The sequence below is a fragment of the Canis lupus genome, chromosome 29 (genome assembly GCF_048164855.1).
Source record: "Canis lupus baileyi chromosome 29, mCanLup2.hap1, whole genome shotgun sequence".
NCBI classification, from domain to species: domain Eukaryota; kingdom Metazoa; phylum Chordata; class Mammalia; order Carnivora; family Canidae; genus Canis; species Canis lupus.
Window position 1 is genome coordinate 32,156,815 of NC_132866.1, and position 17,583 is coordinate 32,174,397.

Here is a 17,583-nt window from a genome sequence, read left to right on the forward strand (position 1 = left end):
TTTCATTTTCATCTTTTAAAAATTCACATTTTAAAAATGTGTTCTACAGATACTTTGATCAGTGACCACATCACAGGATGTTGAGTCAAGTCTACCGCTCCGGGTTCCAGCCTTTCCACCAGCGTCTCCTACCCTGGGTCCAATCCACAGCCCTCTCCAGATCTCGTATGTACCATAGGAAACTTAGAAGTATGTGGGAAGTTTGGAAGTGTCTTTCAAACAAGGCTTTAAAGGAGAAAAAAAGTAATTTGGCAGAATTGGACAAAGACAGTAAGCAAGAAAGCAGCTTAATGATGAAATGCTCTGAGTGTTTGTATTTATCAATAAAATGAAACTTTTGGAGGTGATAGCTTTATGGTATTGACTGTGGTGGTGGTTTTATAGGTATATGCTTACCTACAGAATTATCAAACTGTACACATTAATTTTGTACAGCTTTTTGTATGTCTAATTTAAAATTTTAGAATTTTTTTTTTTAAGATTTTATTTATTTATTCATGAGAGACAAGAGAGAGAGGCAGAGACACAAGCAGAGGGAGAAGCAGGCTCCCTGTGGGAAGCTCAAAGTTTTTCAAGTAAGATGTTACTTATATTCATTTCCTCAAAGTTTTTTACAGGCTATTTTTATTCATTATTTGTTTTTATGGTTGAGTTTTAATTTTGAGACCACTGTAGATTCATGTGCTGTTGTAAGAGCTAATTCAGAGACATCCCTTAGGCCCTTTACATATTCTTCCAGTATATCATTCTAGATACTGACATTGATATAATCAAGATAAGAACATTTCAGGATCCCTGGGTGGCTCAGTGGTTTAGTGCCTGCCTTCGGTTCAGGGCATGATCCTGGAGACCTGGGATCGAGTCCCACGTCAGGCTCCCTGCATGGAGCCTGCTTCTCCCTCTGCCTGTGTCTCTGCCTCTCTTTCTCTCTCTCTCTCTCTCTCTCTCTCTGTATGTCTCTCATGAATAAATAAATAAAATCTTAAAAAAAAAAAAAAAATTTCTACCACTACAGGATCCTTTAGTTTCCTCTTTTGACTATCCTTCTCCTCCCCATCCCTAATGCCTGGCAACCACTAATCTGTTCTCCATTTCTATAATTTTATTATTTCAAAAAATGTTATATAAATAAGTCATACAGTATGTGGTCTTTGGGGATGGGTTTTTTTCCTCAGCATTATTCTCTGAAGATTCATCCAAGTTGTGTGTATTGATTGTTTCCTTTTTTATTACTCAGTAGTATTTAATGTTATGGGTATACCACAGTTAGTATAACCATTCACTCGTTGAAGGGCATCTGGTTGTTTCCATTTTTGACTGGTATGAATAAGGCTGCTATGAGCATTTGTGTACAGGATTTTGTATGGGCATGGTTTGCATTTCTCTGGGATAAATGCCCAAGAGTTCAATTGCTGGGTCATATAGTAGTTGCATGTTTAGTTATATAAGAAACTACCAAACTTTTTTTTGCAGAATGCCTGTACCATTTTTTTTTTAAGATTTTATTTTTAAAATCTTTAAAAAGGGGGGGGGGGGAGGATCCCTGGGTGGCTCAGCGGTTTAGTGCCTGCCTTTGGCCCAGGGTGTGATCCTGGAGTCCCGGGATCGAGTCCCATGTCAGGCTTCCTGTATGGAGCCTGCTTCTCCCTTGGCCTGTGTCTCTGCCTCTCTCTCTCTCTCTCTCTCTCTCTCTCTCTTTCTCTCTGTCTATCATGAATAAATAAATAAAATCTTTAAAAAAATAAGATTTTATTCATGAGAGACACAGAGAGAGATATGTGTTTTGAAAGTATGTTCTCCCAGTTTATGGCTTGTCATTTCATTCCTTTAACAGGCTCTTTCACAGAGGAAATTTTTTTTATTTTGATGACATTCCATTTATCAATATTTTCTTTCATTGCTTTACATTTGGGGTCGAGTCAGAGCTTTGTATAGCCCTAGATCCTAAAGATTTCTTCCTATGTTTTTTTCTAAAAGTTTTATAGCTTTACATTTTACATTTAAGTGTATGATCCATCTTATGTTAATTTTTGTATAAGGTGTAAGGTTTATTAGGTCAAGGTTCATGGTTTTGCCTGTGGATATCTAGGTCCAGCAGCATTTGTCAAAAGGCTGTTTATCATGTTTTGAGTGGCTGCCTCCTTGATATCAGTTAAATCTTACCAAAGTCTGTCTCCAGACCTTATTGTAAGAGGACTTTCTTTTCACTAATGAAGCTTATCAGAAAAAAATCTCTATTCCAAAAACCTGTTTCCCATTCACATGAAGAAGAATATACGGGAGAAAAGATCAAGGCCTGGAGCCAGGCTCCTGGGGTTTTAAAACTAACTGTTCTGCTTATTTAGTAATTTTAGTGGCTTAAAACAACTATAGATTTAAGTCACAAATTTGTGTTGGACCTGGCTCAGCTGCACAGTGGTTCTATATCTGTGTCAGAACTCATTGGCTCAGGGCTGATTGTTGAGGGCTGGATGGCCTCTGGTGGGATGATGGATCATCTCTGTTCCACATGGTCTCTAATCCTCTAGCAGGCTAAACATGGCTTCTTCATACAATGATTGTAGGGTTCCGAAGTAGAGCATGCATGGAAACCACAAGGCCTCTTGCTCAGAATTTATGCCGTCTTACTTCTGCTACATTTTATTAGTTAAAGCAAATCATAGGGCTGGCCCAGATTCAAGGAGTGGGAAAACAGATTCCACATCTTGATGGAAGAAGCTTCAATGTATTGTGGCTATTTTTGCAATCTGATAATGTTAGCAAGTTACTCAGCTTCTCTGGGCCTCAGTTTCCTTATTTATAAAATGAGTCTAATAACACCAACTAACTCATAATAATACCTAACTAATGAGGCTTAACTCATGAGAATTTTAGTATGATGGTAGCAATAGGAGACACTTTTTATAATACCAGCCAATACTCAGTGTTTATTCTGTGCCAATTTTTGTTCATGCATCAATTCATTTTATTCTCTACAGTAACCTTAAGAGATAGGTGAGGTAACAGCAAATAAGCAGAGGGATTGAGATTCCAACCCAGACAGTCTAGCTCGAGAACCTGCACTTGTCCTTTTATATATCCTCTGCCTCTGTAAAAGGTGTGTAAATACCTAACAAAACTCTTAGTATATTAAGTACTCAGTATTTTTATTGTTGTTGGTTTTATTTTTAAGATTTATTTATTTATGATAGAGAGAGAGAGAGGCAGAGACACAGGCAGAGGGAGAAGCAGGCTCCATGCAGGGAGTCCGATGCGGGACTCGATCCTGGGACTCCAGGATCACGCCCTTGGCGTGAAGGCAGGTGCTAAACTGCTGAGCCACTCAGGGATCCCCTGTTGTTGTTGTTATTGTTTGTTCTCATATGTGTCATTCACTAAAGGAGGTACTTTCTAATCTTTTCCCTAGATTTTTCAATTTTTGTATCCAGATTTTTCTGGATTCTGGAGCCCTCTGTTCACTGACCATGATAAGCAGAAGGGCAGAAAAGAAATAAGAAAGGCAAAGTGACAGAACGTATACATATAAAAACAGAAGGAAACGGAAGGCCAGGAAGGGAGATAGAAATCCTATCAGTCCTCTTTTGTTCGGGCCTGGAACAGAGGCTCATTGATTGCTGAGCATAAGGACTCTGATGCTGAAAAGGTAATGGACTTTTCCGGAATGTGGATGACTATCACCTCACACCCCACATGTTGCACACACATACTTTTCAATATCCTCTCATACTAACCAGGAGGAAATGGCTTTTCTGTGGGACTTAGAGCCTAAATGAAGGCTGGGAAGATGGGAAGAGATTGCCTCTCCAGAAGCCTTGGATTTTTCCTAACTTATCAAGGCCTTCTCAGTCTCCAATATGGACTCTAAAAAAGTAGAATACACTGTAGAACATAAAAAATATCCCCAAGAAAGGTAGGGTCAATCTGAGAGTAATACAGGTCCTTGGCATTGTGGAACAGGAAACCCAAAAAGCCCCGGATCCCATAGAACTACCTGATGCTAGAATCCATCAGATGTAATTGAGCCTTGGACTTGATTGAAACCTTATTCGTTGTTGTTTCCTCCTCTTGAATCTTGTCTGCCCTGGTCTGCTGTGACCCAGTTGCCTGCAGCCAGAATGACCCTTGACTGCCTGGCACCAAGGTGTGCTGGTATCTTTGCTGATAAAGACTGTGGATCAGGAGCCTCTTTCATGCTAACCTGGCTGCTAGATTCTGATAGGTGTCTGCCATTTGATCACCTGCACTGACATGCTTGCCAACTACCTGTGTCCCTAGGTGCCCTCTTACACTGATCCACCCATGTTTAGCACTCTCTAGGACAGGACAAGGCCTGCAGGGACAGGAAAGAAAAATGGCTATCAGGCCTAGTCCTGACAGCTATCAAAGGGATTCGTGATAAGTTGGGTGTAGCTCTCTGTGCTTTGCAAATAGCCACTAATGATCCCAGGTCCAAACCCCAAGTCTCCCCGTCTACCAACCCTCTCTCTATCAGGTCAGTGAGGCCAGAATTATATTTACAACTTTAAAGCTTAGACTTAGGCATATATATTGTTTATGATAAGATCACTGAGGACTGAGCCACAGTAACTATATTGATGAACTTCATGAAGAAAGAGGACTCTCCACAGAACTTAGGCCCAGCAACAAACCAGCCAAGTAGCCCTGGGACTCCCCCTGCAGGAAGAGCAACCCCATCTGTGGGTCTAGGAAGAGTGCCAGGTCCCAGTTCCATCCCAGACAATGGACTTACTGAGCATCTTTGTGCCAGGAACTATACTGCGAGCCTATTGTGGAAAAAAAAGTATCATCTTTCTTGTATCTCCACAAACCTGAAACATAATCACTTTTTAAAATTGTCATTTAAGAGAGGGCAGAAAGGCCTTTTTACTGATTCATTAAAAATACTCATTCCAGGGACACCTGCGTGGCTCAGCAGTTAAGTGTCTGCCTTCAGCTCAGCGCATGATCCTGGAGTCCTGGGATCAGTCCCACATCGGGCTCCCTGCATGGAGCCTGCTTCTCCCTCTGCCTGTGTCTCTGCCTCTCTCTCTCTGTGTCTCTCATGAATAAATAAATAAAGTCTTTAAGAAAATAAATAAATAAAAGAAAAGTACTCATTCTGGGACACATGGGTGGCTCAGTGGTTGAGGGTCTGCCTTGGGCTCAGGGTGTGATCCTGGGGTCCTGGGATCTAGTCCTGCATATTAAGCTCCCTGCGAGGAGCCTGCTTCTCCCTCTGCCTATGTCTCTGCCTCTCCCTCTGTGTCTCTCATGAATAAATAAATAAAATCTTTTTAAAAAAAAGAAAGAAAGAAGAATACTCATTCTAGGGATGCCTGGGTGGCTCAGCGGTTGAGCATCTGCCTTTAGCTCAATGTGTGATCCCAGGTCCAGGGATTGAGTCCCGCATTGGGCTCCCTGCAGGGAGCCTGCTTTTCCCCCTGCCTATGTCTCTGACTCTCTGGCTCTGTCTCTCTTTCATGAATAAATAAATAAAATCTTAAAAAAAAAAAAAAAAAAAACTCATTCTAAGATTTGTGTGTGAAGGAGGCAAAGAGGGAGGACAACACACAATGATTTTCTAGTCCATGAGAATAAGATTCTGCTCACTTTACCCTCCATTGTTACAGCATAGAGAGAACCGTATAAGCTATATTATAGTTAGAAAAGTTAGTGGTCAGGAGTTAGAGATAGTGGCTCTAGAGAAATCTGGGAAATCTGTCTGTAAATATAAAGGGAGGTGATAATGGTTTATTCGAGTGGACAAAGTTACTCTGTAATAGTACCATTATAGAATGGTGGTCCAAAAAGTAGCTTGGAATGATTACTATAGTAATTCATTCAAATATTTATTAGTTGTCTGTAATGACACATAGAGAACTCTTTGAGGTGGGAGTACCTGAAGTTTAGTTCTGCCAAAGACTTGTATTACTCATCTTGACTTGCTTCTTGCAACCAAGGACTCCTACCATGAGAAGATCCATTTGCTGTGAGTGAGACTATTCATTAGCAAGACCTCACCTGTCCCTCTGCCTGTGCACTCCTTCTTCTATATCAGTTAAAATTGGGTCAGGTGTAATAGAAAATCCAAAATAATAATGGCTCAAACAAGATAGAAGTCTATATTTCTCTTTTTTTTTTTAAGATTTTTTTAAGATTATTTATTTATTTATTCATTCATAGAGACACACACAGAGAGAGAGAGAGGCAGAGACACAGGCAGAGGGAGAAGCAGGCTTCATGCAGAGAGCCTGACGTGGGACTCGATCCGGGGTCTCCAGGATCACGCCCTAGGCTGCAGGCGGCGCTAAACCGCTGCACCACCGGGGCTGCCCAAGATTTTTATTTTTATGTAATCTCTACACCCAGCATGGGACTCAAACCCACAACCTTGAGATCAAGAGTTGCATGTTCTACCCACAGAGTGAGCTGATCACCCCTCTCTCTCTTTTGAAAGGAAGCTGGGGGTTCTCTAAGAAGAGAGGCAATCCAGGGCTTTCAGAATAGTTCTGTGAAATCATTAGGCATCCATACTCCTCCTTTCCTGTTATTCCAGAGTTCTTGATGTTTTTCTTGTAGTCTAAAATTGTATTTGAGCTCCTACCTCATTCATATGCATGTTCTAAGCAGCAGGATAAAGGAAGAAGGAAGCATTTCTCTTTTGAAGGAAATTCCTAGAAGTCCCACATGACATTTCCACATGTATCTCATTAACTTAGGCACATGTCCATGTCTAGCTGCACAAAATGTCTGGGAAATGTCTTGACTGGGGGCATTGTGCCCCGCTCAAAGTAGAGAAGTCTCTTAATTAGTGAGAGAAAAGGATAATGCATAATTAGTAAGAAGCCAGCAGGAGGAGTTGGATGCATGAATAGTGGTAAAGGGATTCAGTGCCTGTTTTACTTTTGGCTTTATACAGGTATATATTTAGCTTTTTAATTAAGATTATATATAAATATATATGAGTGTGTGTGTATGTATGTAAAATACTTGCTTCCTTAGAATTCCTGTATAGGATTACTTAGAGGCAGATATCCAAAGAGATTGAAAGTATCTGACTCCAACATTCCTTGTCCTTTAGAAAGCTATCCAGTTTTGGGCCACCTGGGTGGCTTAGGCAGTTGAGCATTTGCCTTTGGCTCAGGTGATCCCAGGTCCTGGGTTTGAGCCCTGCCTTGGGCTCTCTGCTTAGCAGGGAGTCTGCTTCTCCTCCCTCTGCCTGCTGCTCTCTCTACTTGTGCTTTTTTTTCCCTCTCTCTCTCTGTCAAATAAATAAATAAAATCTTAAAAAAAAAAAAAAAAAAGCTATCCAGTTTTTTTAACCATTGTTACAGATATCTGGAATCATACCACCATGTCAGAAAATTTGTAGGTGGATTAGTTACATTTTTTTACTACTCATACCAGTTACTTTGCTCTTTATTGTCTTTGCTAGTCAGGCTCACTCTCTTTGTAATGGTGTGGTTTCTTTAAAAGCACACATTTTTTTGATGATGAAAGCAACATATTTTTATTGCTTAAATTTGGAAGACATAGACAAGAATAAGGAAGAAAATTAAAATCACTTGTAATTCCATCAAAAATAAAACCACTAACATTTTGATTTATTTTAATCTTTTTTCTGTTCATTTAGACACATATAGGGAACTAACATATGAGCATTTTCCTATGTTATTAAAAATTCTGAAAAAGTTATTTTATTCTTTTGCCTTCTTTGGATGTTTACTTTGCTTGTGATTTTTCCTGTTATAAATAACACTGATGAATAGCCTTCTGATACAACTTTTTGTTTCCATCTCCAGTTAGTTTCTTATAATAAATTTTTGGACATAGAATTACTGGGTCAAAAGATGTGGACATTTTAAAGACTTGGTATATTTTACCAACTTGTTTTAGGAAAGATTGTTTTGTTTAAACTCTTCACAATGTTTGAGTATATCTAGGACCTGTGTACTGGTATAAAACTCCACACAAGATTAGATAAGAACATGCTGGATGTACTGGCTTTTTGATTTACTGGTTTTACTCTGTTAAGAATGATAAAACTACTTTTTGGCTGACCTAGTGAATATTGTACATGTACCTTTTTAATGAGAAATTTATCTTCTATATTTGTCTTTTTTCTTGCATTTCACTTTGGGAGCTGCAGATCGTGTCCAGCCTTCAACCATCAGGCATGTCCGTTCTTGGAGCAACATCCCCTTTATTACTGTTCCCCTCAGTCGTGCACATGGCAAATCTTTTGCCCACCGCAGTGAGCTGAAGCATGCCAAGAGAATCGTGGTGAAACTTGGAAGTGCTGTAGTAACCCGGGGGGATGAGTGTGGCCTCGCCCTGGGGCGCCTGGCATCTATTGTTGAGCAGGTAATTTGCCAAGGTGGAAAATTCTAGTGGACAAAAACAGTATGGGGTTTTTATTTTTAAGCTGTCAGTTCAGGTGGTTTTGGTTTTTTCCAACCCTAATTTTATCCCTAACCCACCGTAAACCATCAGTTCAGGTGTGTCACTTTGTAAAAATAATTTGAGTACAATAGATGTAACCCAATCTGAAAACTGTTTCCAGTAAAGGCACCAGTGCATCCTGTATCCCAGGGCAAGCAAAGGAGATGTCAAGGAGTAAAGTCGATTTCGTGCAGTTCATCTCTCAGGCTTCTTAGTGATAAGGAGCTGTATATGTCAGTGATTGTTAATCTTGGCTACACATAAAAATTGTCTGAGGGGCCTAGAGATTCCTAGGCTTCACAGTCTCTGGGAAGGGGCTCAAGCACCTGGATTTTTAAAGTTCCCCAGGTGACTAATAGGTACTCAGGGTTGAATACCCAAATGGATGTTTGTGAATATTGAGCTTTTTTTGTTTCTATTTTGCTAGGCTTTTTTTTTTTTTTTTAACTAGGCCAATAATATTGAAGTAAATATGAGCTATCATTGCAAAGATTTTCCAAGTTGAGATATTTGAAAGGATTCAGCAGACTCCACAGAGAATACCATATAAGACTTTCATTTAAAGGCAAAGGATAGAAGGCAGTAAGAGAGAGAGTGCAAGTAGGCATTGGGGTTCTGAGGGACATCTATGCACAAGCCCTCCAGTGTCTTTATTTGTACAGACTGCAGTCTGTCCCCAGATCGAATTACCAAGAGATCTGTGTAGGGAATCTTACCTTTGGGAGAGCTCAGAACAGAAGTTTCCAGTGGGGATTTTATGCCCCACTGGCTGTGCAAGCAAGCCGGGCTGACTGTAGACTATCAGTAAAAATTGACCTTCAGAGTTAACCTGGAGATTTTAGACTTTAAACATATTACAGATCCCATACCTATCTTTGCCAAGAGCAGGTATCAGTAAACCTTTTTTTTTTTTTTTTTTTTTTTACAAAAGGCCAAATAGTAAATAGTTTAGGCTTTGTAGGCCAGATGGTCTCTGCCTCAACTACTTGTCTCTACCATTGTAGCAACAAAAGCAACCATAGACAATATGTAAATGAAAGGGCATAGCTGTGTTCTAGTGAAACTTTATTTACAAAACCAGGTGCAGGCGAAATTTGACTTGCTGGGTAAAATTTGCCAGCCCCTGACCAAGAGTCAAAACCCAGACATCCAAGCATCATGGTTAAACTAGATTTTTTTCTTCCTGTCTGTAGCTCATCTCTGTCCTCCATAACCATAATTTTAGGTTTTAAAAAACAAGTTTATTAAGAAGTTTGTATTAGGAAACTGCTAACTGAAACTTGATGGAATTTTTTTTTAATATTTTCTGTAATCAGTTTATCAGATCTGCCTCCCAGATTGAGTCCATCAGATCAATTCATTTTATTTTATTTTTTATTTTTTTAATAAATTAATTTTTTATTGGTGTTCAGTTTGCCAACATACAGAATAACACCCAGTGCTCATCCCGTCAAGTGCCCCCCTCAGTGCCCGTCACCCATTCACCCCCACCCCCTGCCCTCCTCCCCTTCCACCACCCCTAGTTCGTTTCCCAGAGTTAGGAGTCTTTATGTTCTGTCTCCCTTTCTGATATTTCCCACACATTTCTTCTCCCTTCCCTTATATTCCCTTTCACTATTATTTATATTCCCCAAATGAATGAGAACATATAATGATTGTCCTTCTCCGATTGACTTACTTCACTCAGCATAATACCCTCCAGTTCCATCCACGTTGAAGCAAATGGTGGGTATTTGTCGTTTCTAATGGCTGAGTAATATTCCATTGTATACATAAACCACATCTTCTTTATCCATTCATCTTTCGATGGACAGCGAGTCTTCTTCCACAGTTTGGCTATTGTGGACATTGCTGCTAGAAACATCGGGGTGCAGGTGTCCCGGCGTTTCAATGCATCTGAATCTTTGGGGTAAATCCCCAGCAGTGCAATTGCTAGGTCATAGGGCAGGTCTATTTTTAACTCTTTGAGGAACCTCCACACAGTTTTCCAGAGTGGCTGCACCAGTTCACATTCCCACCAACAATGTAAGAGGGTTCCCTTTTCTCCGCATCCTCTCCAACATTTGTTGTTTCCTGCCTTGTTAATTTTCCCCAATTCTCACTGGTGTGAGGTGGTATCTCATTGTGGTTTTGATTTGTATTTCCCTGATGGCAAGTGATGCAGAGCATTTTCTCATGTGCATGTTGGCCATGTCTGTGTCTTCCTCTGTGAGATTTCTGTTCATGTCTTTTGCCCATTTCATGATTGGATTGTTTGCTTCTTTGGTGTTGAGTTTAATAAGTTCTTTATAGATCTTGGAAACTAGCCCTTTATCTGATATGTCATTTGCAAATATCTTCTCCCATTCTGTAGGTTGTTGTTTAGTTTTGTTGACTGTATCCTTTGCTGTGCAAAAGCTTCTTATCTTGATGAAGTTCCGATAGTTCATTTTTGCTTTTATTTCTTTTGCCTTCGTGGATGTATCTTGCAAGAAGTTGCTGTGGCCAAGTTCAAAAAGGGTGTTGCCTGTGTTCTCCTCTAGGATTTTGATGGAATCTTGTCTCACATTTAGATCTTTCATCCATTTTGAGTTTATCTTTGTGTATGGTGAAAGAGAGTGGTCTAGTTTCATTCTTCTGCATGTGGATGTCCAATTTTCCCAGCACCATTTATTGAAGAGACTGTCTTTCTTCCAATGGATAGTCTTTCCTCCTTTATCGAATATTAGTTGACCATAAAGTTCAGGGTCCACTTCTGGGTTCTCTATTCTGTTCCATCGATCTGTGTGTCTGTTTTTGTGCCAGTACCACACTGTCTTGATGACCACAGCTTTGTAGTACAACCTGAAATCTGGCATTGTGATGCCCCCAGCTATGGTTTTCTTTTTTAAAATTCCCCTGGCTATTCGGGGTCTTTTCTGATTCCACACAAATCTTAAAATAATTTGTTCTAACTCTCTGAAGAAAGTCCATGGTATTTTGATAGGGATTGCCTTAAACGTGTATATTGCCCTGGGTAACATTGACATTTTCACAATATTAATTCTGCCAATCCATGAGCATGGAATATTTTTCCATCTCTTTGTGTCTTCCTCAATTTCTTTCAGAAGTGTTCTATAGTTTTGAGGGTATAGATCCTTTACCTCTTTGGTTAGGTTTATTCCTAGGTGTCTTATGCTTTTGGGTGCAATTGTAAATGGGATTGACTCCTTAATTTCTCTTTCTTCAGTCTCATTGTTAGTATATAGAAATGCCATTGATTTCTGGGCACTGATTTTGCATCCTGCCACGCTACCAAATTCCTGTATGAGTTCTAGCAATCTTGGGGTGGAGGCTTTTGGGTTTTCTATGTAGAGTATCATGTCATCGGCGAAGAGGGAGAGTTTGACTTCTTCTTTGCCAATTTGAATGGCTTTAATGTCTTTTTGTTGTCTGCTGAGGCTAGGACTTCCAGTACTATGTTGAATAGCAGTGGTGAAAGTGGACATCCCTGTCTTGTTCCTGATGTTAGGGGAAAGGCTCCCAGTGCTTCCCCATTGAGAATGATATTTGCTGTGGGCTTTTCATAGATGGCTTTTAAGATATTGAGGAATGTTCCCTCTATCCCTACACTCTGAAGAGTTTTGATCAGAAATGGATGCTGTATTTTGTCAAATGCTTTCTCTGCATCTAATGAGATCATATGGTTCTTGGTTTTTCTCTTGCTGATATGATGAATCACACTGATTGTTTTACGAGTGTTGAACCAGCCCTGTGTCCCGGGGATAAATCCTACTTGGTCATGGTGAATAATTTTCTTAATGTACTGTTGGATCCTATTGGCCAGTATCTTGTTGAGAATTTTTGCATCCATGTTCATCAGGGATATTGGTCTGTAATTCTCCTTTTTGGTGGGGTCTTTGTCTGGTTTTGGAATTAAGGTGATGCTGGCCTCATAGAACGAATTTGGAAGTACTCCATCTCTTTCTATCTTTCCAAACAGCTTTAGTAGAATAGGTATGGTTTCTTCTTTAAACGTTTGATAGAATTCCCCTGGGAAGCCATGTGGCCCTGGACTCTTGTGTCTTGGGAGGTTTTTGATGACTGCTTCAATTTCCTCCCTGGTTATTGGCCTGTTCAGGTTTTCTATTTCTTCCTGTTCCAGTTTTGGTAGTTTGTGGCTTCCCAGGAATGCATCCATCTCTTCTAGATTGCCTAATTTATTGGCGTATAGCTGTTCATAATATGTTTTTAAAATCGTTTGTATTTCCTTGGTGTTGGTAGTGATCTCTCCTTTCTCATTCATGATTTTATTAATTTGAGTCTTCTCTCTCTTCTTTTTAATAAGGTTGGCTAATGGTTTATCTATCTTATTAATTCTTTCAAAGAACCAACTCCTGGTTCTGTTGATCTGTTCCATAGTTCTTTTGGTCTCGATTTTGTTGAGTTCTGCTCAAATTTTAATTAACTCTCTTCTTCTGCTGGGTGTAGGATCTATCTGCTGTTTTTTCTCTAGCTCCTTTATGTGTAAGGTGAGCTTTTGTATTTGAGTTCTTTCCAGTTTTTGAATGGATGCTTGTATTGTGATGTATTTCCCCCTTAGGACTGCTTTTGCTGCATCCCAAAGATTTTGAATGGTTGTATCTCCATTCTCATTAGTTTCCATGAATCTTTTCAATTCTTCCTTAATTTCCTGGTTGACCCTTTCCTCTTTTAGCAGGATGGTCCTTAACCTCCACGTGTTTGAGGTCCTTCCAAACTTCTTGTGATTTAGTTCTAATTTCAAGGCATTATGGTCTGAGAATATGCAGGGGACGATCCCAATCTTTTGGTATCGGTTCAGACCCGATTTGTGACCCAGTATGTGGTCTATTCTGGAGAAAGTTCCATGTGCACTTGAGATTCAGTTCAGTGTATTCAGTTGAGTTTGGATGGGATCAATTCATTTTAAAGTTTGTTTTGTTTTATTGTATTAGAGAGCACAAGTTGGGGAAAGGGAGAAGCAGACGCAGACTTCCTGCGGAATAGGGAGCCTGACATGGAACCCCAGGATTATGACCTGAGTTGAAGGCAGATGCTTAAGTGCTGAGCCACCCAGGTACCCCAGATCATTATAACAGATATTTATAAAAGGGCCATATTGTGAGAGACTTTACCAATGTGTAATTGTTATCTCTGCCCTTGGGCCGGAATTGGGACTCCCAAAGCAATTAGGTGATTGTTGAAAGCAGTAAATAATCAAGTGAATGGGCCTAAATCTTTATTGATGTTCAGTTCTTACAATCTGTGGCCAGTGGAAGCCACTTTACATTGGCTCCTGAGTCCATCTAACATGATCAAATGCCTTGGATAAGACCATTGATTCTATGTATTAGTAGTGCCCTGATCTAGAAAGCCTGTCCCTGGGGTCCATGGTTAATTGGTGACCTAAGCAAACCATTACCAGGGTCTTCCCACTGTTTTCATCAAGCTTCTCCTCTGCTCAAAACCTTCAATCTGCTTTCAAGACTGAAACACAATTCCTTTACATGACTTCCTGCCTAATAGAATGATCTACTTTATTTCCCATTCTCCCTGGCAAGACCACTACCACTACTTTCAAGCTTACTTCCTCCCTAGCCCACCAGCATATCGTATTCATTCCTGCCTTTGTCTCCCACCTGGAATCCACTCTTAGAGCCTCCTCTTCCTCAGAACCGCTTGGTTGCACAACTCCAAGGGCACCATTCACACTGCACTTAGCAGCAGATACAAATACTACCAGTCTTGGAGGCCCAGGCTGAGTCCCAGAGGGCCTTAATGAGCATAACTGTATTCTGACTTGACTTTCCCATCTTTGGGTTCCTCAGTCATTGTCATTTGGCAAGCTAAAAAAATGGAGCAGGGCAGCTGAGTGGCTCAGTAGGTTAAGCGTCTGCCTTCGGCTCAAATCGTGATCCCTGGGTCCTGGGATCGAGTCCCACGTTGGGCTCCCTGCCCCACAGGAAGTTGGCTTCTTCCTCTGCCCCTCCCCTTGTTCTTTCTTCCTTGCTTACTCTCTCAATAAATAAAAATTTTAAAAAAACGATTGGAGCACTGTTATAACTGATTGGATCTTTTCTATTGAGATACTGAAATGTTTTAGGTAACACTGGTTTTTTGGATATATGCATATATAGTCTGTCTTTTAGCAGTTACTGCTGAAATATTTATAGATGAAATATGTCTGGTGCTTGGGATTGGTATTAAAATAATGGCAGAGCTGGCTGTAAAGGCAGGACTAGAGAGTGGGAAATTGGCATGAGAGATAGTTGTTGAAGCTCGGCGATGGGTACACGGGGAATTATAAAACTATTGTTACCACTATGGTTAAGTATGAAATTTTCTTTTTTGTATAGTGCATTTGTTAATATTTCTTAAGTTATTTATTTATTCATTTTAAGTAATCTCTACACCCAACATGGGGCCTGAACTCACAACCCTGAGATTGAGTCACATGCTCCTCTGACAGCCAGCCAGGCACCCCAAGTATGAAATTTTGTATGATAAAAAGTTATTTTTCAAAATGATTCATCATAGGTGTTTGAGTTCCTGAGCCAGCTGAGAGGGCTCAAACATCAGGAAGAAGGGACACATTAGGAATACGGACTTTATTTGTAGCTTGAATCTTTGATTCTTTCAATGCACATCTGTCCAAAGTAGGGAACAAAGTGACGACAGCTGGTCTGGGCAGACAGAACAGAGTGGGGTCAGCATCTGTCCTTGGTCTAGCCTAAGATGACCCATAGGGATCAATATACCTCAGAAAGAGCCTCAATCTCCCAGATCATGTCTTAGAACCTAATAAGCCATCTGCTAAGTTTACATTGCAGTTCCTAGTTCCAGACTTCTTTTTCTGGAACAATTAGGCCTTCTATACTATAGACTCCCAGTGGATACCATCAAGTGCTGTGGATGTCAAAGCTGCCTGCACAGCAGAATCCGCTTACTCAAAATTCCTGATACCTGTCTGCTATCTACTTACCAGATTTGAGTTAGCATCTAGGAATCTGTATTTTTACAAAACAACCTGGGTGGTTCTTCCAAAGCCAGCCCAGTGCTGGTCCTTAAACCAGCATTTGGGATCCACTCCATCATCTGTCCTACTTGAGTCTCTTGTGAAGAAAGGAAAGAGATGATATAGGGACTTGCGCCTTTTCCTTTCTCAATGTCAGGTGTCAGTGCTACAGAATCAAGGCCGAGAGATGATGCTTGTGACCAGTGGAGCCGTAGCCTTTGGCAAGCAACGCTTGCGCCATGAGATCCTTCTGTCTCAGAGTGTGCGGCAGGCCCTGCACTCGGGGCAGAACCAGCTGAAAGAGATGGTGAGTGTTACTTCCCCAGCCCTTTAATGGGTCCACAGGCCTCCTTCCCTCACTCCCAACTGCACTATATCTATTTGTGTGTTACAGGCAATTCCAGTCTTAGAAGCACGAGCCTGCGCAGCCGCCGGACAGAGTGGACTGATGGCCTTATATGAGGCCATGTTTACCCAGTACAGCATCTGTGCTGCTCAGGTGAGAGGCTTACCTTTACAGAGAGGTGTAGGACCTATAAGGATGATTCCCATGGAACAAAGGAAAGATGAGCTGGGCTCCAGAGCCGGACTGCTAGGATACAGTCTTGACTTTACTACTTGTTAGTTGGGAAGTCTGGAGAAAGTCTTGAGGTCTAACCTTTTTGTGCCTGAGTCTCCTCATCTGAAAAAAAGAAGGTAATATCAGGGCTTACTTGAGAGGGTCTTTGGAAGAAGTTAATGAGAAAATATATGAAAAGCATTTAATGTAGTGTCATTCCCAGTAGTTATTAGCATTTGTTATTGTACTAGTAACACTTAATGGCTACTACTATAAGTGTTTATATTCCTAAAGACAATAAAGTTAGATGTCTTTATTTCGTTGGGTTGCTTCTCTTTGTACCTGATTGCCTTGTATAATAAATTTCTATCAGGCATTCAAAAAAAAGAGTAATGTCTGTGGTTTGTTTTCATTCATTTAGCAAATATTTATTGAGCACTTACGGTGTACCAAAAAGTGTGTTAGGCATTGGGGATACTGTGGTAAACAAATCAACCATGGTTCTAGTCCTTACGGAAATTATACATTTTTAGTGAGTGGTCACCCCTGAATGTTCTAGAACCTTCTTACCACATTTTTTACCTAAATTTCCAGAATTTTTTTTCAGTTATATCTTTAGTCATCAGTACAACTACACACTAGAAAACATGTAAATATCACAAAACAACTAACAGTCACTTCACAAAACATTTGAAAAATTTTGAACTCCCCAAGTTATTGCCTTTGCTGCCCCTGATCCTACCATTTACACAGATATTATTTTACATATCTGATGTTGTTGTACATACCTTTCAAGTCTTTGGTCTTTTCATTTCCTACTGCTTTTTCTGTTTTCTCCATAATTCTCACAGTGTTATCCACAGTGATATTGTAGTATTGTTCCAAAGTGTCATTGAGTAACTGAACTGAAGCAGAAAGGCATGGACTTGCCTACTTGTTGTCTGTAGCTGGGGACCCCACTCTCTTAGATTTTTTCCTGTTAGCATAAATATAATAGAAATCTCAATTTCTGTCAGCCACAATTATCACCTCTCTTATCCACAATCCAATGATAATTTGAGTCTTTAGTGTTTTAAAAGTGTCTGGAGCCAAATGAGGAAACTTAGGTCCAGTGACTATGCTTTTGGTTTTTTCTCCCGGGTATGATGCTTTTTGAGTTTTTTTTTATTTGTTTTTTAATTTTTATTTATTTATTTATTTTAATTTATTTTAAGATTTTATTTATTTATTCATGAGAGACAGAGAGAGAGAGAGGCAGAGACATAAGCAGAGGGAGAAGCAGGCTCCATGTAGGAAGCCCGATGTGGGACTCAATCCTAGGACTCTGGGAATACCCTGAGCCAAAGGCAGATGCTCAACCACTGAGCCACCCAGATGTCCCACTCTCCTGTGGTTTCTTGTTGTCTTTAGTAACCCTGTTTTAAAGACCATTATCAGGGGTGCCTAGTGGTTCAGTTGGTTGAGCATCTGACTCTTCATTTTGGCCCAGGTCATGATCTTGGGTTCCTGGGCTTGAGCCTGGCATTGGGCTCCACACTCAGCAGTGTGTGCTTGGGATTCTCCCCCTCTTCCTCCTTTCCCCAACCCT

At 40.4% G+C, this 17,583-nt stretch overlaps 1 protein-coding gene across 5 annotated transcripts in view; it reads left to right on the plus strand.

Moving 5' to 3' along the window:
• Window positions 1–17,583, plus strand: part of ALDH18A1 (aldehyde dehydrogenase 18 family member A1) — a 46,696-nt gene that overhangs the window by 3,893 nt on the left and 25,220 nt on the right. For 2 of the 5 annotated variants that reach the window (XM_072805937.1, XM_072805935.1), the window contains exons 2-5: window positions 50–165; window positions 8,144–8,364; window positions 15,594–15,743; window positions 15,831–15,935. In XM_072805937.1, the coding sequence (XP_072662038.1) occupies window positions 78–165; window positions 8,144–8,364; window positions 15,594–15,743; window positions 15,831–15,935 (564 nt within the window). In that variant the 5' untranslated portion in view covers window positions 50–77. Of the gene's footprint in view, window positions 1–49; window positions 166–3,406; window positions 3,644–8,143; window positions 8,365–15,593; window positions 15,744–15,830; window positions 15,936–17,583 lie in introns of those variants that run through there. The other 3 variants (XM_072805936.1, XM_072805938.1, XM_072805939.1) reach the window with 2 other exon arrangements.